At 37.9% G+C, this 25,297-nt stretch overlaps 3 protein-coding genes across 6 annotated transcripts in view; 1 reads left to right on the forward strand and 2 right to left on the reverse strand.

Moving 5' to 3' along the window:
- Positions 1 to 246: 246 nt before the first annotated feature.
- Positions 247 to 2,510, forward strand: LOC145978569 (coiled-coil domain-containing protein 63-like). Its single transcript, XM_083111272.1, has one exon. The coding sequence runs from the start codon at positions 484 to 486 to the stop codon at positions 2,083 to 2,085; it is 1,602 nt and encodes a 533-aa protein (XP_082967398.1). The 5' UTR covers positions 247 to 483; the 3' UTR covers positions 2,086 to 2,510.
- Positions 2,511 to 3,476: 966 nt separating this feature from the next.
- Positions 3,477 to 25,297, reverse strand: part of LOC145979030 (endothelin-converting enzyme homolog) — a 124,757-nt gene continuing 102,936 nt past the window's right edge. For all 4 annotated transcript variants that reach the window (XM_083112104.1, XM_083112107.1, XM_083112106.1 and 1 more), the window contains exons 15-20: positions 13,017 to 13,075; positions 9,741 to 9,789; positions 8,505 to 8,572; positions 7,290 to 7,426; positions 6,692 to 6,856; positions 3,477 to 5,350 (exon numbers count right to left, since the gene is read on the reverse strand). In XM_083112104.1, the coding sequence (XP_082968230.1) occupies positions 5,174 to 5,350; positions 6,692 to 6,856; positions 7,290 to 7,426; positions 8,505 to 8,572; positions 9,741 to 9,789; positions 13,017 to 13,075 (655 nt within the window). In that variant the 3' untranslated portion in view covers positions 3,477 to 5,173. The remainder of the gene's footprint in view (positions 5,351 to 6,691; positions 6,857 to 7,289; positions 7,427 to 8,504; positions 8,573 to 9,740; positions 9,790 to 13,016; positions 13,076 to 25,297) is intronic.
- Positions 9,986 to 12,000, reverse strand: LOC145979032 (coiled-coil domain-containing protein 63-like). The gene has a single exon (XM_083112108.1). The coding sequence runs from the start codon at positions 11,798 to 11,800 to the stop codon at positions 10,226 to 10,228; it is 1,575 nt and encodes a 524-aa protein (XP_082968234.1). The 5' UTR covers positions 11,801 to 12,000; the 3' UTR covers positions 9,986 to 10,225.

Raw genomic sequence — 25,297 nt, forward strand, 5'->3', positions numbered from 1 at the left:
GTAGATTTACCTCTGCGTACATACACGACACAAACAATTAAAATTTATGAGCTCTCAAACATACGTCACAAGAAAATTCCTAAACACATCATCAAAGCCCCGGAGAGTTCCGTTGATACTAAGGTGTTAATGATTGTGGCACACAGTGATGTATTTGTGTCTAGCCAATGTTCACACTTCTACTGGCTAATTGTAATCCTGATTAAATATATCTCGTTACTTTGGAGTTGAGTTACTAATAATGGTGAAGTTTATTGAAGATGGTAAATATAATTTGGTGTATTTTGCGTGGTAATTTATTCTGTAGTGCATATGAAAATCAGTTATATTGCGTGCTATTGTAAAATAGTCAACAGACATTATTCTCTACAGAGGAGCCCTTCATTTTGTGACATTTATTTCACTTAGAGGAAAGTGAAGACGCAAAATATTATTTACTCTGAAGAATTTTGGATTGGAGATTAGTGAATCAAGTACGAGAAAATGGCACGTCGTGTGCAGCCTCCACCATTATCAAAGCTAGAACTGCTAGAAGTGTTGCAATGTGAATTCAAGAATTTGAAACGACAGCAAAGTGCTCTAGAGAATGATTGTTTGTGTTACAAAAACGAGGCTAGAGCTCTTCTGGATAAGCAGAAGGGTGAGTTGGATTTCCTTGAGAAGAAGGAAGAGGAGTTAGCGTGCATTGTCAAGACTATGAAATGTGAAACAGTGGAAAGGAGAAATAAGAGAGAGGACATGACCATCAAAACACTTCTGAAGAAACAAGACATGTATAAGTGTCTGATTCGGAATGAAACGATTAACATGGAAGGGGTTGAAACACGGATAAGACAACAGGAAAGAAAGAGATACGAACTTGAGCTGAAGCAAATTGAAAGCAATCCAAATCTGGAACTCCTGAGACTGTTGAGGTCAAACGCTATTCTAACTAACCGCCTTGATATTGCCATAAAGAGGTTCAACAGGGCATCGGCTGAGAACGCAGGTCTACGAGAGGAAATCAACGGACTTCTCAACGAACGAGAAATGTTTGAGAAGATCCAGAAATGTCTTGCAGCCCGTATGTCCGCAGCAAGAACTACCTTGGACAAGATGGTGGAGGATATAAAGGTAAAGTTTAGTGAGAGTGAAGAAAGTTACAGCAAGATGAAGATCTTGGAAGAACGAAACAAGCACTCTTACAGAAACGGAATGGAAATTATAATTGCAAATTCTCGTTTATTGAAGAGCCATAAGGATCTAGCCACGTTCCTCGAGCAAAGATCCAAACAGCGTGGGTTGACAACATTAGCTGTGAAATTAGAAGAGAAGGAAGCAGAGGTTAAACGTGAAATGGAAAGGCGTATGAGAGACTGTTCAGCTATTCTGAAAGCAGTGAGGTTGATGAAGAACCAAGACGACTTGCAGGAAATCTTACAAATATTTGACTGGAGAGAAAGGAAAACTTTCGGTGTCTTTATATACTCAAATGTGTTGAACGGCGAGATCGACATGTTGAGTAAGAAACTGAAAGAACTCCACGACGACATAGAAACAACAAGATCAGACCAGATTACCAAGAGACGGGCATGCGAGAAGAAGCTTGAGAAAGAGAACTGGGAGCTGATAAATGCACAAATACGTACACGTGGCGTGAAAATGAGGTTAGACAAAACGGAACAGATATTGCCTAAGTTGCTTAAGGGTTTAGACGAACTATTCAACATTCTACAGTGCAAGCGTTCATTTTTCACGACAATGCTTGGGGAATCGAAACGTGTAAATGAATACAACTATAAACTGTATTTAGAAATAATGGAAAAGATGTTGATTGGACTTATTAATAAAGCTCTCTTTGTAAAACCAGAGGGAGAACAGCTAAGAATAAAGCCAAATGTTGTGAGGAGTAAATCCAAATCTCCAAAAAGATCAACTGTTTACAGGAAGCCGTCATTTATGCCGTTTCTGGACTTTAAGGATGATGATATGTTTGTTTTGCCAAACACAAGGGAGGAAGTACTAAGAAGAGCACAAAAAATTGTGCAAAAAAATCAAATCAAGTTCTTGACTGATGAAGAGATCATCATCACACACATTCCATAATAAGTATGATAAAAGTTGTACTTATTCTTATGATAGAATAGTAGAATATGATTAAATTCTACACGTTTGGAACAAGTGACAAATAACATATAATGTCATTTACTTTTGCGGTTAGAATAGTCAACTTTTGATGGAAAACTAAAACAGTATTGAACAATTTCTGAATAAATTCCAATGATTAACGGTGAATTAAAAGTATAATTTTAATTTTTGATAACCGTTAACATAGTATCACTAGTGATTTTTCCGTATCAACCCTTAACTTTAGCAAGAACATGCAACTTCTTGGTTCCAAAAATTGAGTATGTCCCAAATTGAGTTTCGTTCAACTCCTGGGCATCTGCACAGGTCTAGGACAACATGATTTTAAAATCTAGACCTATATTATTAAATAGTTGGCTGTATTTTCACATTATTATTACCAAAAGTTGTACAGCGTATAAAATAATCAAATGTGGATAATAAACATTTATTTTCATTAGCATTCATCGTATCTCTCATGTCCAGTGGCTGGGTATGTTGACTTACGGTCTCACCACAGACGTTTCCAGGTTCGAGTCCTGGTCGTTCTTGGCGGGTATTTTCTCAGCAGTATCCTAGAGTTGCAGGAGACATAAAATAAGAAATATAAATCCTAAGGCTATTTTCTGTCCAACTCGTGCAAAATATTTTTCAAATTTTTCATTTCAATTGAGTTGGTCTCTTCGAGTAGGCCTATTATCTGCGCGTGTCCTCATACAAAGTGGATAACAGTGGCGTCCCCAGGATCTTCGAATAGGGCGGATATGACAGGAAAGGAGGGCTGGTTGTGTATTCTCTTTTAGTAGTCAGCGGAGCGTACACAGACTTACTTCCAGGTCGCTATACATTTCCAATATATTATAAGGGCATGGCTTGGCCGAGAGAACCAAAGTTATCCTCACAACGTTCATAGCCGCCATGAAACTTTGCCAAGTAAGGCATTTCTTACTTCCGAGGCGGCGGCTGTTGGTTCCGGATGGAAAAGTACGGGAATTCCGGAAGGAAAACGAAAGAAGAGGTTCATCGAGGGGCCGTGCCGAGTTGCGAATCGGTCAGTTAGTTAGCGCTTTCCCATACATCGAGGTGGTCAGGAGTGGAACATTGAGTGCAGTGAGTTTAACTTGGTCTCGTGCATGAACCCTTGCAATAGCAATAAGAACTGTGTAAATAAATGGTCTGTTGGACAAATAAAATGTTACCAGGCCAATGTTTCAATAGCATGTCAATAAGGTAAAGAGAAACCTCACCAATATTTGTATATACTCCTATAATTAGCTAGGTTATTTTCGTCAAATGATGATAAACTTCCATAAATATTTTTTCCAGCATAAGAAGACAAGGTTTTTCAAAACAATCACACCAATTTTAATAATATTTTATTTGTTAAAATTTTAAAAAATACACAGAAATATTCTTTATATTCCATGGTGCATAAACGAGGGTACGAATTCATCGTGAAGCAGCGTAGTGAATACAATAGACTTGCCTCCAAAGCATGAAAATGCGTTGATCTTGGTACCAGAAAAGTGATAAAGTCAAACATTTATATCAAAAGGGGCTTATTAAGGCACTGAATGTTATCTAACAACTTTAAAAGTGATTGCGAGTTGTGGCTCAGGGATTTTTGGTTTCGTAATTCAAGACTAGGCCAAGACCTGTTGAAGCTTCCCTCGCGACAAATAGTGAAGATATCTAGCAGAGCTAACACTGACGTAACTGAAATGAAGGTCACGTTATCTTTCTTGAAGGTCAAAACCAGGCACGTAGCCAGGGTGCTGATGCCTCCCTTCCGAAATCCTACAAAATAATGTATAGGGGTAATTAATTTTACTTCCTTAGCACGATTAAACGTTAGATCGAAAAACGTTTATTGTATAACAAAGGAACGAGGTTATATTTTCATATTCTACCATTTAATCCAACGAATAAATGAATCCACAGCTTCCAAAATGTATATTTTTCTTAGTGAGAGGTCACACAACATAAACTTTATGAATAAAATGTATCCCTAATGTTGAAAGCCTTGTTTTGAACGGAATGTGTAAAAGTTAATAACAAAATGCAATAACTATGAACTTCAGTACACTAACTGTACAAAATGTAATAAAATAATGGACAACAGTTGTGGTGGATAGGGGCTACCCGATGGCGCAGTGGTAACGTCGTCGCCTTGTAATCAAGGGTTCCCGGGTTCGGTACCCGGTGGAGGCACATGGCACAGTGGTTCGGATCCCACTTTAAATTGTAGGTCCAGTCCCGATTAGCCTTCCTGTGTATAAAGTAAAATTAAAACAACAATTCAATCAAGTTGTGGTGGATTTTCACTCACACGGTGGATCGAGTAGCAAGGTCTCCCCATTTATTAAATAATAATAACAATAAAGTTTGATTATTTTAATAACTTATAATAGTTATAATTGTAAGATGACAATTTTGACCGAGTTATAATTATTATTGTCATTAGTTTTTCTATTAATAAAGTTTTATAAGTGGCCTGCCCCCCTCCCCTCTACAAATATTCTGGCAACGCCTGTGCTGATAAGAGATGAGCCCTCCCGAAATAAATTCCTGGCTACGGGTCTGGTCAAAATCACGAAATAACTTTCTTACCAGTACTGGACGAATCTTCATAATCCTCTTTAACTATCTTCTTGTCGAGGGAAGATGGCGATATTTCAATTAATCGTTGAAAATGAGTACTATGTATTACCTCACTAGAATTGCGCACCCTGTTCTTAACATCTCATATACCGGTCAATGTCCGGATCAAACCTGTAGATATCTGAAAGTAAACCACACAACTTGTGTGTCGAGTTTGAGATCCATAACTGAACAAGTTGAGGTAAACATCACTGTGACGAATACGCATGCGCCACTAACACAGTGAAACTTTCACAATAGTTCCGTTCAACAAAGAAGCTAAACACCTGGCGACTAGAATTCTCTTAGAAACATCGTCTTCGTCAACTGACTCAACTGAGACCTTTTCAACTCGTCGCGTCACTGTTGTGCTCTCGACTTCATCCCTCCAAACATGGACATTTTGCTCACACGCTTTGTGTTAGGTCTACCAGAGGACGCACTTGTTGTCCGGGTTCATGGGACTTCCTGGTGGACATTTCCACGCTCTCGAGAACTCCGGTGAGTTCGACAACGTTCCGATGACCCTGAATTTGTTCGGGCTGTGAGCTGCATTCACCACTCGAGTCTTGAGGTATCCCTTCGTGAAGCTTCCACACCACATCTGTAAAATAACGAAATATTAATTTGATATGAGCTTTGTTTTAGGATGCCACCATTAGGAATCTGTTACTGGCATGCCTTGTTACAGAAGAAAATTTGATTTTTTCATGTTGTTATTTATTTGTTATTTTCTTGTAATCTCTTTGGTTTGTTATACTGTAGAATGTGCTATGTAATTCATTTTGTGATTACTCAATCTATATTTTGTGCCAAATAAGCTTCTGGAATGAAACATATGTAGATGTTACTCTTGTTACAGGCAAGTTTTATATTAAAAATCAGTACATCTATTTCGCCTAAGAATATCATAATCAAGGTTATTATAAATATAGGGGTTGGGTAGCTGGATTGTTTAATTCGTTATGACGTAACGACGGTAGAAGGTGAATTTATCCTTGTAACGAATACGAAAATTTTGAGCTAGTGTTGCACTATGCAGACAGAAAATACGCCAGACAAATGATCGCACGAACTGGCATGTCCTGATGTCAGTTGCTTTTTTAAGCAATACACCCATTTACAGTTTCATGTTTCAGCTAAATTGAAAATACTTGAAGGTATTAATATACAGTATATAGCATGAAATAAAAACTATTGTCCAAGTGAGCAATATTATTTTTTTTCTTTCAATATTTTACCATATAAACACAAAATGTGATACTCTCTGCAATGTAATCTGATGAAATTTAGTTAATCGCTATATGGCGGCAGCTGACCAATTGCAAAAGCCTATTATGCATGTTCCTGCAATTCTCTCATAATAATTAACATAAATATCTATGACTGAAGTGAAATTATATGTGGAAAAAATGTACTTTTAGGTTGACATTCATTTTTCAGAGGAGAAACGCCCCCCCTCCCCCTTTGCGGACTCCATGCATAGATTGTTATTGGTGTAGATCCGTTAATATTCTCTTGAAAGACAGAGAGAGAGGGGGGGAGAGCATGAAACAATCAAATAAAGGAACAGAAATTATCCTTAGTTAATTTGTGTGTGTTTTCAATACTATCCTTAGTAAAGGATAGTATTCAATGTCCCTGACAGGCCCACCTGTAGAAATTCTACCTTGTTGTAATCATATTAAAATACATTATTTTTATAACTAGTCTTGATCGTCAAATATTTCAAGTCAAAGCTAATTTTCTACCCTTGTTGTTATTAGAAAAACTCTCTTCCCGGATTTTTTTTTGGGAGGGTATCTCCCCTGTCCTCCCAGGTCTTGATAGGGACAAAATTGGATCCCTCCTTTTTTGTCTGATGGTCCCGAATTTTCGTATACAGAATCTGGCAGTTGTATCTAAAAGATAAATCATCTTCATTATTGCATGAAAATATATTTACGTGTGCAAATCCCAGAAAGAAGAGCTGATCCTGTGTGAATTCAGCCAAACCAGGAAGCAGAGGTTCGATCGGTTTTCGATCCCGGAACTTCTTGTAGGCCCCCAGAGCTTCTCGCAGACCGCCATTGTCTGCTATGTTCTCGCCCTGGGTGTTGATTCCGTTCACCTGGAATGTAGAAGATAGTGGGTTCATGCAGTGAAATGTATCGCTAAGACTTGTTTCACAAGTAAATACATTCAAACGATGTACTGTTGAACATCTTGGTGAACATGTGGAATAGAAGGGAAGTTCCAACGATCTCCTTGGTCGGGCCGAGAACTTCTGTATGAAATCTCCCTAACACAGGAAAGAAACACAATGTGTAAAATTTTAATTCTCCGGTGCAGGAAAAATTTAATAGAAACTTCTCAGCCACACCTCGTTGTATGTATGTATGTATGTATGTATATATATATATATATATATATATATATATATATATATATATATATATATATATATATATAAATTTGCTGAACACATTTCTAGTGATTTAATTTCGTTATATCCAAGTGCAGCAGATGATATTGCAAGGACCCTAAATATCAATTTCTCTCACCGTAAAATTATCTCCAATTTCCGTGACGTTGAAGCCGCTGTATTGGTCTATAATGCATTGGACCCTCTTGAGATATTCTTCTAGTGTGGCATTGCTCCACCATTGGTTCAGGTTGCCATCTTTGTCGTACCGACGTCCTAGAATGTATCAACATACAGTTTAGTAACGGTATCATCATTATCATTATTATTATTACATATCTGCCTTCATTTAAACCACATTCATCTAATTCATTCACATTATTACATTTCACCAAGCAGGGAAAACGACAGTACTGTGCTGAATAAATTCTTGAGTCTGGGTTGGTTTAAAGTACTGAGAACCTCTGAACAGTACTATTGCCAATAATGTAAAAATTTGATATGAGGAACACATTAATCATTAAAATACACATATAAGTGTTACAAAATACTACTACCACTTCGGATTAATTAATTGCCTACTCTTCCAATTGTTGTAACAATAACATTTTGTTTGCATTTCTAGACCACAAATTTGGAATTCTTGATTCAAATAGGCCTACTTGATCATTTAAGTTACCATTTTTACTTTATAACAAGATTTTCGGCATAAATGTTATGCCTTTTTACATGAATTGGATATAAAATATTCTAAAATTTACAGAACCTTTTATCATGTGAAGAAGTAATTGTAGAATTTAGTTGACAAGAAATACAAACTCTGTGTTAGCTAATGTTAATCTGAGAGGTTTGTATGATGACCTAATATGCTAGAAGATTTCCAGTAAAATAGACATAAGCGAGTAAAGAGTCATAAAATCTTTGCAGGTTCGTATGCTATTTTTTCCCCTCTTATGACCCGTATTTCAAATATATAGAATTCCATCTTTGAAATTGTTCAACATTGGGTTCTATCTTTACCATAAGCTCTAATTTGCCAAGATCGAATACATACAGATGAGTGTTTGAGAATTTTCATGTGACGTAGTTGTAAGCCTTCATGAATTCACACAGTTCTAGAGAACTATTTCTACTAATTTGTGCTTTCCAAAGATAAGCCAATGTAGGTTAAGACATATGTGGGTAATTAAAAATATCAAATCGTTAGTTTATAAATATATTTGTTATTTGAAAAGTGAAGAGGCTCCATGTTTTAGCGTCATCTACTGGCTGGAATTCAATGTCCCTCACAGACTCACCTGTAGAAATTTTACCTTCTTGTAATCATATTAAAAAACATTATTTTATAACTAGCCTTGATCGTCAAATCCATGTGTCAGTTCGTGTCCCATTATGGCCCCAATGGCACCGTAGTTAAGAGACCTGCAAAAATGATAATAATTAACTTTTACATTAAGTAGTAATACTTATTGACATTGAACATAATATGCATACTCGAACAGTGGGATGCATAAATACTACTCGGCAAATTGTCCACGACTATTTTCATTAACTTTTCTCCTACACCCAATGTGTTTTTAAGGGATGAATCTTTACGTATGCTGGTGCAGAAGTTGTCTGCAGCTTGTTTGGGGTTTAATTTCAATTCTTCATAAAAAAATCCCTCAATTTGCGATGATGTATGGGTTGCATCGATTGTGTCACAGGATCTCCAACGGAATGGGTTTGCAACACTACATTTGCTCGCACACAGATCTCTGCGTTCCCGGCCTTCCTAAATGATGCAACCTCCCCTCACACGGCGCTCAAGCCAAAACACCCAATCAGCGTCCTCTTCGCGACTGCTGCAACAGCGTCATAGGGAGCGAAACTACCACTGTGTTCCAGCTCCGATCACTGGCTGGTCTACGCCGGTTGATATCACTGATCGCAGGCTTCTCCACCATCTCTCTTGGTGGAGCGCCGTGGGAACACTTGATGTTTCGATTGATTGATTGATTGATTTAGTTTATTTTACTTCGCGTTTTGTGCCTATTGGCTAATTTGCGAAGATGGGGATGAGTGATGAAATTGATGAATGGACATTCACAAACAACCAAGCCCGACCGGGATTCGAACCCGAGACCCTTGGCGTCGCAGCGCGATGTGCTAACCACTCGGCCACAGGGTCGGGCACTTGATGTTTCGAAGGAGATAGAGTTCAATAAATAAGTATAACAATAATGATTTGATTACAGATTTATTTGGGTATGCACGTGCGAATGTGCGAATAGACAGTAGGCGCTACTGCGCTTATGTAATCAGTAATGAAGTTTTGGCGCTAATCAAACGGCACTTTGAGTTTGGCGCCCTGCCGAGATATGCCCTGCCTGCAGATTTTATAACACAATGTAGCACAAAAATGATTCTAAAAGGTAATTTGTTTCCTCCTTGATAGAATTTTGAGTTTTTATTGAAAGAGGAAAATTACTTGAATTTATTAACGATTCACACTCCATAAATAACGCAATTCATTTAGAAATATATTTAATCATATTAATTTCTGAAAAATTATCTACACTACTTTAAGTACATTATGCTCAATACTTACTCTAAACCTAGTCCATAGAATGGTGGTTGAAGAATGCCGGCTGGGAAAGCTAGAAAATTGAAAATATTTTTGTGTGCAGAAATAAAATAATCTCATAAGTATAGTACTAATTACGTGCTAGTCTTAAATACAAAACACTCTTAACTTACAGGCGAACATAAAATATACCATCATACAATACGAGAAGTTACATTTCGGGAAATTTCCCACTTGCTTGACTGTAGGTCTAATAATCCATTACGAACTTTATCTCAGATTGCTATATTCTTCATATAAATCCAATGTATAACAATACAATAATACATAAACTCGTCTACAATATAGTGTAAATCGACATAAAAACAATACATCATACAGTTATTTTAGAAAACATTAAATTCACAAATTCATTGATGAATACCATGGTTCTATAAACGTGCTTCCGTGCTGCTTTCCGTTACAATAAAAACTCCTGTCATTTAATGTGGAACTTCAAGCCAAATGCACTATAGTTGAAATATGGTATCTGCTTCTTGACTCAATTTCTCCATCTGCTCAAGAACTGTTCCCAGCGTTTCAGGTCTTGAACGCGGTAAAATCACATTTTCGTTCGCCTTTATTAATTGATACTTCATTTCCTTCTCATCTATTGCATCGACAGAGATCACTTTTTCAGCCCGGTTACCCTCTGTTGCTTCAGCAGAGGCGGAAAGATCGGTGTCTGATTGCTGCAAGAACAGAACCCTGTTCACCATTCGATCCAGCTGCTTCTCAAGTATTTCCAGGTACTGCGCGTAATTGTTGCCGTTCACCGCGCTGTTATCACCAAGCAGGGGCAACACTGCAGAGTTGTCGCAGTAGAGTGTCACGAGTAGGTCTTCCACGCTCTTGAGCAGGGCAGCAACTTCTTCCTCAGCCTCGTTTGCCTTCTGTTCAGCTACTTGGACGTCCAGTTTGGCTGCCACGAGCTCTGCCTGTAAGTTCTTCAACTCCTGATTGCGCCTTTCTTGCCTGTAGCTCACTGTCAATCTGTTGCTGTCCATATCTTGACGCACCTCTGTAACATTATCTTTAAGGGCTTGTGCCTCTACCACAAGGACATTAGCAAGATGAAACTTGGTGTAGTTTTCTTCCTCGCACTTAATAGACGCTTCAAGCACCTGGTCGAAATCGTTCTCGTGCTCCACGGTTCTAATTTTATCCAAGATTATACTGTTTTTCATAATCTTCCTAGCAGTATCGTCCTTTTGCGTTTGTAATTTCCTGAGGAGCTTTAGATGAGCATCAGAAGCCTCACGCTTGTAGTTTAAGGACATTAGAAAGCTATGCAGCGCCTCCTTGCTACCGAGATCACGAACTAGAGACTGCAGTATGTCGCCTTGGAAACTGAAATGTAGTTCCTGGCTCTTCTGAATGGTTGCTAGTTTACTACTAGCAGCCCTACTTTGATTAAACCTCTCAGCGACTTGGACAAGCATATCATCCATGTCGCTCTTTGCCTCAGCGATGTTTCTGTAGAGTTGTTCTTGGGTTTTGGTAAACCATTCTCTCTCCTTTAATAGCGCTACGGTTTCTGAACGCAAAGACTTGTTTTGAGCTACCATATTGTTGAACCTCACCGTCTCCCAGTACAGGCGATCTTCCAGTTTCTTGTTTCCTCGCTGAAGCTTGAGAAGATCATTCTGGTTCTTCGAACTGTTCTTCCACTCAAGTAACTCCTTGCTATGTTTGTCAATAAGAAAGTCCATTTCTCTCAACTGAATATTTTGATTTTGGATCATCGGTTTGTACTTCTCATACTTCTGGAGAAGAGATTGTATTTCCATGTCTTCCAGCTTGTTTCTGTTCGCGGTTGATTTAGCACGAAGCGCTTTTACAACAGGCTTCAGTTCTTCATGCTTTCTCTCCAGAAAACGTTCTTCTTTAAGCTGCTTATCCAGGAGACATCTAGACTCGCTCTTGAATATCGAGCATTCGCTTTCCAAGACTTTCTGCTGGCGCCGAACATGTTGTAACTCGCCCGTTAGTGACTCCAACTCTTCAATTTTTGTGGCGGCAGGTGGGTTCACTTTAGTCGACATGATGGCCTAAGGATTTTTCACTGAAGAATTTACCAAGGCAATTGTCAGACGAAATTTCGATCTATCTTGATTCAATTCAAATTCCTTGATTAATGCTCAATTTAGCACATCAAGCAAATGCATGCATACAGAAGCTACAACTGTTTCCCCCAAAATACTCCCTAAAAATCGGATAAAACGACGCTGCCCAAAAAAGGCAATTTTGGAGTGACTAAGGTAACAATTCCTTAGGTAACAATAGGACTTTCTTGCTAGAGATTGTTGATGATAAACAAAAACCTGACAGAAATTAAGAATCGATATCTTCGTGAACAACAGAATTTGTTAACGAATTAATGTTCTTAAATGTAAATTATTAAATTATTGTCATGTTCTACTTTTCTTGTGCTTGCTATCGTTGTATGATTACTAGCACTACAACAGAGGCGCTAACTTCACATAAATATTGTTGTGGGGAGGTGGCAAGATTGACAACAATATTTTTTATGTATAATGTATACAGTTCTTGAGGAATTTTGGAGGGCAGGACTCCCCCTAAAGTCGAGCCTATACACTACAAGATTACCCCCTTCCTCCAAACTCACTAGTTATATATTATTTCGGTGACAGAGCTTGCACAAAATACATGACTTATCATAAACAATGAAGTAGACATCCGTCCGGTATGTCTGAAGAGGTCAATGTGAAATACATTTGGTTCAGGCATAATTTTCAGAATCGTACGAAAGTCTGGAACAAACCAGAGAGTAATGGATCCCCAGTGGTGTACTGGTGGAAGCACATAGTGGTTCGGATACCAAATTTAAACTGTAGGGCCATTCAAGATTAGTCTATCTGTGCATAAAGTGGACTTAAAACGGATACGATTTAATTACAGATTTCATTATACGTATTCGTTAAAAATAGTTTCAATTACTTAATTCTTCATGCTATTAGCATTATTATGAGAAGGTATTTGACGGGATTGAACCCTCATCATTTTTCCTGACACGCCCTTGGATTTTGTGAATTGAAAAATTCAAAGTCAGTGAATGAAAGCATTTACATACCCTGCTGGAAATATGCGATGCTCTGAACAAGTCACTGGTTCAGAGAATCGCATATTTGCAGAAGGGTATGTAAATGCTTTGATTCAGGCACAAATAAGATATTTTTCGTTATAGAAATCTATGCACAGCTTCGAAAGAAAATTAAAAAGTTGAAATTGTATACTTACTGATGGAATTGAGGATCGGTGAATAAAATGCGTTGACTGTTGTTGCAGAGGAGATCCATCTGAAAAGGGAAATTAATTATTGGAGTTGCCTGATTTTTGTGGTTGTTGAAGGAACACACACACACACACACAAACATATGCACGCAGAACACCTGAAGTAAGAAAGTAATTAAACTGAAAATACAATGTGATATCTAAAAACAGTGCAAGATTGACGTTTATCATACCCATTTTCGTGATTAGCCAGAAGTGGCAGAAAAGCGAAGTAAAACAAAACAAATCAAATTCCCTCAAAAGTAACTAGTTACCGTTACTTTACACAAATTGTAACGAGTTACTTTACATAAAAATGTAACAATCTATTTTACATAATATGTAACAAGCAACTTTACATATACATGTATATTAACGTGTTACTTTATGAGATAATATTAACTAAGAATTTTAACCGAACCACGTACACGATTACGCAAGTAAAGTAACGGAAAGCAGAAAAAATCTATTAACTTTAATATTATATTTGACACTCAATAAATTTAATTGGGGGCAACCCTGGAAGGCAAAGGCGGCTGGACCGCGGTGCTGATCACGTCATCATATCACCACAAATGGATGTGTGTGGCCTCACCTGCACCTTCCTCCATATATCTTCACGGCATGTAGCTATGCACAGGGGGTAGGTAACCTTATCAGCTTTATCAGAAACCCAATTAAAAAAAACAACTAAAAACGCAGATTAGTCGGCCATGATATGTCATGGTGCATCATTCTCTTTCAGTTTCGTTTATTTGCCGACCTCCGTGGTAGAGTGGTTAGCATAGCGCGCTACGACGCCAGGGGGGCCAGCGGTTTGAAAAAAGGTTGTTAAAGGCCCAGGAATTTTAAATAAATTCAATTCCGGTCCAGAGAGAAAATCAGCAAGCGTAAATGGGTTCTGGACTGTAAAGAATCTTTTTATCTGTAAGGTATTTCAATTCGGTCCAGGAACCTTTTTTCCGGATAAATTTAAATCGGTGATGGAACCTTTATTCCAGGTTCAATTTCAATACGGTCCAGGAACTTTTTTTCCCGAATTAGTTTAAATAGGGTCCAAGTTCCGTATTGAAATGAAACAATACGCAACTTGGATCGATTACGGACCTGACGATAAACAATTATCCACTTGGGAGCATGAAAGATTAATCCAGGTGCTGACTGCCTCGAGAATCTAAGGTGCAATGTAGAAATGGGCGAAACGCAAACGCTGCAATCACATTACCACTCTTCATATAGCCCCCATTCTCTCGCGCGTGTTCCTTCACTTGGTTGTAGCAACACCTCTGGCAACACTACGTGATACGTATCTGCTGGGCGGCTCCTATGGCTACAGTTCCTGGATCGGATACCGGAGCAACACGTAACGGGTTTGTTTGAGCTCAATGTGACGCCACGCTAATATAGTCCATTGCGTTATGTACAGGAACTCTGCAACAAGGGAGTTTTTGAACCTGGCCCACGAGAGAACAACAGCGTTATTATTTATTCCCTGTGCTACGCATTCTAAAACAGCAGCGTGACATTCCAATGTAAAACGTACTCGCGGTTTTTTTTAGAAGGCAACTTTTAATCGGTCAACCCTGGTCCAGGAATTGTAAATAATTTCAATTCCGGACTGGGAGAGAAAATCTGCAAACGTAAATGAGTTCTAGACAGTCTATAACCTTTTCATATTTAAAGATTTCAATTAGGTCCAGGAACCTTTTTGCTGATCAATTTCAATTCGGTCCAGGAACCTTTTTCATGAACAATTAAAATACGGTCGAGGAACCTTTTTTCAATGTAACGATACCCAACTTGGACCGAATTTAAATTGTGCGAGAAAAAAGGTTTCGGTCCTGCAACAGAACCCAATAGAACCCATTAGAATTTATGAGTTCCTCGACCTTTAACAACCCTGGTTTGAATCCCAAACTGGACATGGGTGTTCTTTGTGGCTGTTCCTTCATCAATATCATCAATTCATCACTGATCCACATCGTCCCGATTAGCCCAAATAGGAAGAAAAGCGACGTAAAATGACCTAATTCAGTTAACTGTCGTAAATTTAATGTAATATCATGCATCGACACAATATTCCAAAGATGTACAAAAGCTATCTTAAATGAATTAAAATGTACATGTTAAAAGCACCTAATGCATAAACACCCTTGTAAATTCATTATTCATACAATTAAATTCTTTAAACTCAAAGTTCAAAACTATAAAGAGTACTATTTGGACATAGCCAATAAAAATGTTTTTGTTTTATATTTATGTACACTGTTAAAAATGACGGTCAAAGATAAGTGAATCGCGTATTATGAAATACTAACTGTTTTGGTATTCTCGCCATTTAATAAATTAGATTAATCCTCTTCTTGAATAGCACATTTATTTGTGGAACGAGGCAGAGCAAGTGAACTGTTCTAAGCCTTTAAACTACAAGTTTTTCATGCAACCATCCTTAATCTTTCCTTGTGGAGCAATCGAAGCGGAAAGAAAGTGTTCGTGAAAGAACTCAATGTTACTTCTGACTTTTCGATCAAATCAGTGATTACTTTTTATTCAGCGTTGACAAAATCGTTTCAACAGTGCATCATGTATACAGTGACTCAAAAAAAGTATTCAACTCACCACAGGCTTCACATGGAAACATCTACAACAAGCAGAAAAGGAACGAAGATGGAAGTACATGTTCACAGAAGTTTAGTGTATACTATTGAGGTGCAAACTACACAGAAAAGAAACAGCTTTAGTAGTTGACAGAAGGAGCACAAAAAGCAAGTGCCCATCTCATGCCCATTTGTTATTCTTTCTTGTAATGTTATGAAATAGTAATGAAATTTGAGCCTATGGGCATCAGATGGGCACATGATTGTGTGGCGATAGAGGAACTGTGCACTAGATGAGGAAAATCTCACAGTTACAACAAAATACGGTGAGGGATGGGTAATGGTGTGAGGCTGTATGAGTGCCAATGGTGTTGGGGATTTGTGTTTCATTAACGGTGCAATGGACCACACAGGTTACATCAACATTTTGAAGGTGCACCTATGCAACTCAGTGAACATTATGGGGCTTACTGGTGACTACACCTTCACCCAGGACAATGATCCGAAACATTCAGCCCTCAACACCAAGCTCTGGTTATTGTACAGTGTCTCTCAAAAGTTTTAGGACAACAACATTTTAAAGTAGGCAACCCAATTTACACAAGCCGTTGGTGGGTTGCGTGCAGAGTTAGGCTCAATTTCAGGGTTGCCACATGCACAATAGATATTTATAAAATACGCGAAAGAAATATAAACAAGTATTATTGTATAAAATTATTAAAAATATCACTATTATATCGCAAATGACAAAATTCTTTCTGAAAGAAAAAAATAGGTTTTCTAGTATTTCATCGCTGATGAGTCTACAGTAAGGAAAAGAGGTGAGAGGAAACGAAAGGTTACAAAAGAGAGGAGAAAGAGAAAGCGAAAGGAGAAGAGGAAAAGTAGAGGAGAGAAGAAAGATAGGATAGACGAGGAGAGGAGATGTAGTGAGGAGAATGGAAAAAAGATTCGAGGAGAGATGAGGAAAAAAGAACAAAGAAGGGAAAAGAGGAGGAAAACGAGAGGAGAGCAGAGGAGGAGACGAGAAGACGGAAGTGGAGAGTAGAGTAAAGGAGAGAAAAAGAGAAGAACGAAAAAAGAGAGAATAGTGCAGTGGAGTCGGAAATCTAAAACAGGAAAGGAGATAAGAGGAGTGGAGAAGAGTGGGATGGAGATAAGATGCGAGAAAAGTAGGGAAGGCGATATGAGATAAAAGCAGAACGGAAAGAGGGGAGAGAAGAAGGAGAAGGAACTGGAGAGAAGAGGTAGTTCCAGAAAATATCGTCTGAGCGTCAAGAATGGATGCATTGGTCAAATTATCGACATGAAACATTCAATAACATTTTGAAATGTATTGGAGAATATATTAGATCGGTGCGAAATGCCTTTTGGCTGAGTTCAGAGCAAATTAAAATCTTCCATGTAAGATCTTTGATTTTACCTGCGATTACACCACTAAAAAAATGAACGTAATTTTTAATATTTATAAGAATTATTCAATTTTTCTCCACTTCTCAGTTCGTTGAAATGGAGATTTTGTAATTCAATATTTCCCCTCCCCCCATCGTTAATTCCAAACTGAATCATTCCGTTTCACAAGGCGTGGACAAAGAACACAATGGGATATGTCTAAAACTTACGAAAATTTTCTGCCACCGGAAGGGTTTGAACCTACGACCATCAGATTGACAATCCTGAACGGTAGCCACTACCCTACAAACTTTAGCTCCTTAAATCAGGTAGAAGAACCACTACACCACGCCTTTACCTTCGAATGAAACAACAATTTTTTTTAAGTATACTGTCCCTCCAATATTGTAAATGTCGTTTGGTATACGTGTAGTTGAACTTTTACTTTAATTTTGATTTGCTTTCTTGTAGTATAACCGATATCTTCGAGAAATAATTTTCGAAGTGATTAAAAACGAGAATATTGGTAGTTGTGAAAATGCGAGTTATTTCATCTAACTTATTATTGTGATCAGACATTATTAATGGAAAATATCTAGAGTCTTGAACATTACAGGACGATGTTCTTTTCCTGTGATACTGTAACAGACAAAATACTTGTTTATTGATGCAAGTCATGTGTCCAGAAGAGTCTTATGAAATGTATTTGCTGTTGCGTAAGATAACACGAAATAATTACACCGTGTGCGAACTACCAAATCTGTGCAACGTTATACGTAAACAGGCGGAAAATTTTATTCATAAAATCACTTCACATTTGACAGTGTTAGTCAAGAGAGACTCGTGCGACACTGTGTTAAGGTGCTGGACTAAATCCTTCTAATTTTTCTTCCTCGAAGAACAACAATTTCTAAGGAAGAGCAACAGTGATGATCTTTCTTATTTCTTTTAAATGCTTACACTTGCCTTTATTTGGGTTAAAAATAAATAAGAATATTGCTTGCCTTTCTGTCATTGACGTAGACCAGAGAGAGAGACAGACAGACAGACAGATATTACAAAATAGTTCAAATAGTGCGAGCGCCATTAAAAAGTCATGATAATTCTATGTTGCGTGCTTAAAATTATTCATACAATAAAGAACATGTCTAACTGTGAGTTAACAAAAAAAAAACAATAAAAAAGAGACATTTTCGCATCACGATTGCAGTTCGAAAAAGTCGGGACAGGGATTGAAAGTAACGCACTGTCCTGACTAAATCGGTGAATCGGACGTCTGGTAGCCTTGCATCAATGATTATAAAACTAAAAACACCCAATATTGCAGCTTGAAGACTTTTGCGCAAGAAACAGATTCATTTATACAAATGCAAAATTGAAATTTTTACTCATTTCAAAAATCGACGATGTTATTTTCGTATTTATTTATTTATAGGTTCACATTTAAATATTTTAGGGTTCGAGGGGGCAGCATAGCCCACATGGCCCCTCCCCTGGGTACTGACCTTACGTAGACAGTGGAAGAGAAATTTTGGAGAACCTTTCTATTAAATTTAGTATTTAAATTCACCTTATGCTCAGATAGGTTAAACCGTTTATTGACAATCGTGAACTTTTCGTTTAATATATAATATTTGGTTTTAAACGACGGGAGAACATTGGTCGAATTTCCTTGCTTGCTCTTTTGAGAGAATACAATAGCAATCGCGTTCGGAAACCGTGAAAAAAATGACTTGGTTTTCAAAGGTAGACAAGCTTGGTAGTCTAGCTTGCTCGCGATCAAAGTGACTCACTCACGCTATTCGAGGCCGCTTCTTATCGCAAAACACTGACCTTCGATGCACAGTGTCTGCACCCAGCACGTTACAAGTGACCAGAGTCGAATTTCAAAGAGAATCTGAAGAAAGGTAGATTTCATCAGAGGCGGCTAGGTAGGCACCAGCTCAACATGCAATAGTTTAAGTGATAATTCCTGACAAACAAAACACCGTATTGAATAATTATTGGGATAGTAATACGTAGGGAGACAAATTTATGGTAAATAAAAACTGAGAGCGGTAAATAAAATGTTAGATCAGCGGTATATACCAGCGGTGGAAAAAAACAGACTAATCTTATCGTTGCTACAGCTAGCAAGTTCAATGAAACTGAAAGTTGAGTAGATATTTGGGGGAAGAAAGGAATGCAGCTCGACAGGGAGCGAAGTTTTCGAACTGAGATTATGTGCATGGGAAAGCCCAATTTGCAGCGTCTTCCTGATGTGATAGAAGATAAAACGTTCTTCAGCTGCAAGTGGTAGGAAACTTTAGGCAAACGTTTCGTTACAAATCGACAGTTTCCGCGCACAACCTCGATTGCCGGTTTTTGCGTGTTTTCTACTTAATTTGATGGTATTTCACGGTTATTTTGCGAAAAAGCGTTCATTTCGTGGAAAAGCACACATTTTGCATTACTTCGCGAATATAACTCATGCATATTTCATCATTGGGGGTGTAGTTACGTCCAGAATGTTCAAAATTGCATTTTTTTTTTCACATTTCGCGATTTCGCGCATCGCGAAAATGCAATGTCCCTAGTAATACGTGTATCCGCTCCTTTTTAACAATGTAACCTGGAAGACAATCTGTATTCCATTTATTTATATTGGCAACTTGGTCAACCGGAGGTTATTTTATCGCCTTCGATAATCGAATTGTCTGATCGATTATTTTTTGTTTACCCAGGAACATGCCCCATAGGAGATTTCCGAGACCGGGTTACGCTACGCACTCGTAGCTCCCTAATTTCTTCACGATGGTGGGTTGCTACCGGTCCCATACACAGGCCGAGAACCTAGAGAGTGAGCATAGGCGGACTCGAATCCATGCTGTCCTGCAGTCGGAGGCCACGGAGGAAGACTTTTCTTATTTTACCTTTGGCTAATCGCGACGATGAGGATGAATAATGAATAGAAAAATAAAGAAGGTCACGCACAAAGTAGAGGACGATCTTCAACCTCTTAGGTGACGAGTTCAAGCCCTAAATATGAGGATTTCAACTTTAGACGACCTCAATTTCAAAATTATAAACAAAATGCCTACTTACACTAAACTTCTCATCAAGGCCAAAATAGTTTGTAACTGTGAAACTACCCCTGAATACAAATTGACATTTTTTTCCATGTGAGTAAGAATTAAATGTGTGGCATACAGAGATAGATGATACCTTTTGAGAAACAATTAACTGTAACCTCTGTCCCAGCATCTCTGGAGCAAAGCCGCGCATAGCGGAAGAGAAGTGGAGAGAGGGGAGAGGGGATCGAGTGGACAGAGCGAATCAGTGCACGCTGCTGGGAAGGCTGGTAACTGCAGTGGCTTTCCTCCCTCCACGCAATCACATTCCTCTCACGTGTTCATCGCTGCTCAGATACTTGTTTTCGTTCACCTGCTCCAGAGATAAGTGGGACAGAGTGTAGTTCGCATACATGTAGCAAGTAAAGAAACTTATCCCAGAATGAAAATTCCACATAGTTTTAAAACGTTTGTTTAAGCAATGAATAACTGGAAACGGATCACACATAATTCCCTTGCCAAAATCTAGTGGTCGAAAATTAATTTCAAGACATTTCATATCTATTCACCATATTCCAAGTTATAAGGAACTATTTCGTAGATGTTCATGAAACCGTTATAAAATTACAAATAAAATATATTCGCAAGCTTAGATATACTAATACGAAGAAAGAAATTCAGAGTTAAATTTCAAATGCAAGTGTATAAAGTAATTCTAGAAGTACAGAGCTATCTGAGCATAAGGTGAATTTAAATACTAAATTTAATAGAAAGGTTCTCCAAAATTTCTCTTCCACTGTCTACGTAAGGTCAGTACCCAGGGGAGGGGCCATGTGGGCTATGCTGCCCCCTCGAACCCTAAAATATTTAAATGTGAACCTATAAATAAATAAATACGAAAATAACATCGTCGATTTTTGAAATGAGTAAAAATTTCAATTTTGCATTTGTATAAATGAATCTGTTTCTTGCGCAAAAGTCTTCAAGCTGCAATATTGGGTGTTTTTAGTTTTATAATCATTGATGCAAGGCTACCAGACGTCCGATTCACCGATTTAGTCAGGACAGTGCGTTACTTTCAATCCCTGTCCCGACTTTTTCGAACTGCAATCGTGATGCGAAAATGTCTCTTTTTTATTGTTTTTTTTTTGTTAACTCACAGTTAGACATGTTCTTTATTGTATGAATAATTTTAAGCACGCAACATAGAATTATCATGACTTTTTAATGGCGCTCGCACTATTTGAACTATTTTGTAATATCTGTCTGTCTGTCTGTCTCTCTCTCTGGTCTACGTCAATGACAGAAAGGCAAGCAATATTCTTATTTATTTTTAACCCAAATAAAGGCAAGTGTAAGCATTTAAAAGAAATAAGAAAGATCATCACTGTTGCTCTTCCTTAGAAATTGTTGTTCTTCGAGGAAGAAAAATTAGAAGGATTTAGTCCAGCACCTTAACACAGTGTCGCACGAGTCTCTCTTGACTAACACTGTCAAATGTGAAGTGATTTTATGAATAAAATTTTCCGCCTGTTTACGTATAACGTTGCACAGATTTGGTAGTTCGCACACGGTGTAATTATTTCGTGTTATCTTACGCAACAGCAAATACATTTCATAAGACTCTTCTGGACACATGACTTGCATCAATAAACAAGTATTTTGTCTGTTACAGTATCACAGGAAAAGAACATCGTCCTGTAATGTTCAAGACTCTAGATATTTTCCATTAATAATGTCTGATCACAATAATAAGTTAGATGAAATAACTCGCATTTTCACAACTACCAATATTCTCGTTTTTAATCACTTCGAAAATTATTTCTCGAAGATATCGGTTATACTACAAGAAAGCAAATCAAAATTAAAGTAAAAGTTCAACTACACGTATACCAAACGACATTTACAATATTGGAGGGACAGTATACTTAAAAAAAATTGTTGTTTCATTCGAAGGTAAAGGCGTGGTGTAGTGGTTCTTCTACCTGATTTAAGGAGCTAAAGTTTGTAGGGTAGTGGCTACCGTTCAGGATTGTCAATCTGATGGTCATAGGTTCAAACCCTTCCGGTGGCAGAACATTTTCGTAAGTTTTAGACATATCCCATTGTGTTCTTTGTCCACGCCTTGTGAAACGGAATGATTCAGTTTGGAATTAACGATGGGGTTAGGGGAAATATTGAATTACAAAATCTCCATTTCAACGAACTGAGAAGTGGAGAAAAATTGAATAATTCTTATAAATATTAAAAATTACGTTCATTTTTTTAGTGGTGTAATCGCAGGTAAAATCAAAGATCTTACATGGAAGATTTTAATTTGCTCTGAACTCAGCCAAAAGGCATTTCGCACCGATCTAATATATTCTCCAATACATTTCAAAATGTTATTGAATGTTTCATGTCGATAATTTGACCAATGCATCCATTCTTGACGCTCAGACGATATTTTCTGGAACTACCTCTTCTCTCCAGTTCCTTCTCCTTCTTCTCTCCCCTCTTTCCGTTCTGCTTTTATCTCATATCGCCTTCCCTACTTTTCTCGCATCTTATCTCCATCCCACTCTTCTCCACTCCTCTTATCTCCTTTCCTGTTTTAGATTTCCGACTCCACTGCACTATTCTCTCTTTTTTCGTTCTTCTCTTTTTCTCTCCTTTACTCTACTCTCCACTTCCGTCTTCTCGTCTCCTCCTCTGCTCTCCTCTCGTTTTCCTCCTCTTTTCCCTTCTTTGTTCTTTTTTCCTCATCTCTCCTCGAATCTTTTTTCCATTCTCCTCACTACATCTCCTCTCCTCGTCTATCCTATCTTTCTTCTCTCCTCTACTTTTCCTCTTCTCCTTTCGCTTTCTCTTTCTCCTCTCTTTTGTAACCTTTCGTTTCCTCTCACCTCTTTTCCTTACTGTAGACTCATCAGCGATGAAATACTAGAAAACCTATTTTTTTCTTTCAGAAAGAATTTTGTCATTTGCGATATAATAGTGATATTTTTAATAATTTTATACAATAATACTTGTTTATATTTCTTTCGCGTATTTTATAAATATCTATTGTGCATGTGGCAACCCTGAAATTGAGCCTAACTCTGCACGCAACCCACCAACGGCTTGTGTAAATTGGGTTGCCTACTTTAAAATGTCGTTGTCCTAAAACTTTTGAGAGACACTGTACAACTCCACGCTGGATGCAAATAGCTCCCCAATCGCAAGACATTAATCCTATGGAGAATTTCTGGCATATTTTCGAAGAAAGAATCCAGAAACACAACATTATCAACAAAAATTACCTCAAGTGCGTTTTGTTGGACGAATGGGGGCAGATTACCCAACAAACAAAGAGATACCTTTGTAAAATTAGTCCCACAACGGTTGCAGGAAATCATCAAGAGGAAAGGGGTCCAAGAGGTATTAAGGATGTCACTCACACCTAATAGTTTATGCCGCAAGTATTACAGTTGAATACTTTTTTGAGCTCCAATTATGCATCTTGTCTTTTGCTTTTCTGTGCTCCTTCTGTCAACTACTAAAGCTATTTCTTTTCTGTGTAGTTTGCACCTCAATAGTATACACTAAACTTCTGTGCACATGTGCATCCATTCTCGTTCCTTTTCTGCTTGTTGTAGATGTTTCCATGCGAGGCCTGTGGTGAGTTGAATACTTTTTTGAGTCACTGTAGATACTTTTAATTGTTCATGTTGATTTCTACTAAAAATAACCGTATTTTATGTATTTGGTGCTATTTTATTATTTTGATATGGAAAGGAGATGTCGCATCTGATCTAAAAATTTTGTCTTGCCCGTAACCTCACGCTGTTGTGTTACAACCTCCCTTTATCAAGTCTTAGCTCCTGCTACAAGAGAGAGTTGTCACGTGACGGTAACTGAACGTTGAAGTTTGTCAGATTCGTGTTGTGTTGTGGAGGTGCTCACGCGTGTGCATTTACTGCTGCAAGTTTTCGTTTATTATTTGCTAGTGAGTTTAGTGGTTATGTGTGTGTATGTGTTCCCATGTGAAGTGTCAATTGGATATAGAACTGCAGTAATTATTTGATTTTATTGTGCATTAATTCTCTCGTCTCTACAAGTTTGCTGGTTGGTAAGTACGTTCGTTCCTACATGTGCTGAAGAAGTGTTCGTTATTTCGTCTCGTTTTCTTGCCTTGTTCATCGAACCATTTTCTTTGTCACTTATTTCTGTCTTTAATTAGGTAACTTCAAAAAATTTAGATAACACGTCTCATGATATGGATTAACAGCGATATCGTATACATACAGGTGGTATAAAAGTATTCGTAGACCTCTAATTTTCAATGTAAAGTGTTATTATTCCCGCTGTAATTTGGACCACAATGTCAAATAACAAAAGTGTGATGTGATAAATTACAAGGTTAAGATTTGACTTGCATGAAACATCTACACTAACGAAAATAAATACAGTCATGGACATAAGTATTCATACAAAGGCATTGTCTGAATGAAACATGTTATTATACAAAGAAGACCGTAAAGGCAAGTCAAGTCTGTAGCACATATGCTCCATTGGAATGGCAAGAATAGAAACGCAAAGCAATTGTGTGCATTCAACTGAAATTGTCATGAGAAATGTGAGTAATCCTTAGATAAACTGCTTTCTGGATGGTCATAAGTATTCATACGCCAGGTTATAAACCCAAAAAAGAAATTCGTAAAACAACCGTTTCCATCATTCAGTGCCAGATATGTGTTTACTGCACTTGCACCTGTGTAAGGAAGTGGTTGGTTTGGTGTTGGCGTGCTGCAGGAAGTCAAATGGGCCGCAAAGGGAAGGAAACTACGATCGAAGAGAGGAGAATTATGATATCATTATACCACAACAAGAAATCATATTCTGAAATCGCAGACATAGTTGGGAGAAGTCGTGCGACTGTGCAAAGTGTCATCAAACGATATAAAGACACAAAAGTGCTGATAAATAGGGAAAGGTTTGGGCATCCTCAGAAACTTACTTCGAGAGAGAAACAAGGACTGTTGAGAATGATCAAGAAAAACCCAAAATTAACATCGTCAGCAGTGTCGGCACATGTTCACGAACACCTGGGAAAAAAAGTGTCCTCAAAAAGTATTAGAAGGCTTTTCAACCGAGAAGGGTACAGAGCTAGGGTACCTAGAAGGAAGCCATACATCAGTAACAAGAACAAGAAGGCCAGATTAACATTTGCAAAGGAGTATGTGAGTAA

The sequence above is a fragment of the Lepisma saccharinum genome, chromosome 25, assembly GCF_977018435.1.
Source record: "Lepisma saccharinum chromosome 25, izLepSacc3.1, whole genome shotgun sequence".
NCBI classification, from domain to species: Eukaryota; Metazoa; Arthropoda; class Insecta; order Zygentoma; family Lepismatidae; genus Lepisma; species Lepisma saccharinum.

What these genes read in the sequence shown, in the direction of transcription:
- LOC145978569 (XM_083111272.1), top strand. Translation starts at nt 484, where the DNA reads ATGGCACGTCGTGTGCAGCCTCCACCATTATCAAAGCTAGAACTGCTA.
- LOC145979032 (XM_083112108.1), bottom strand. Translation starts at nt 11,800, where the DNA reads ATGTCGACTAAAGTGAACCCACCTGCCGCCACAAAAATTGAAGAGTTG.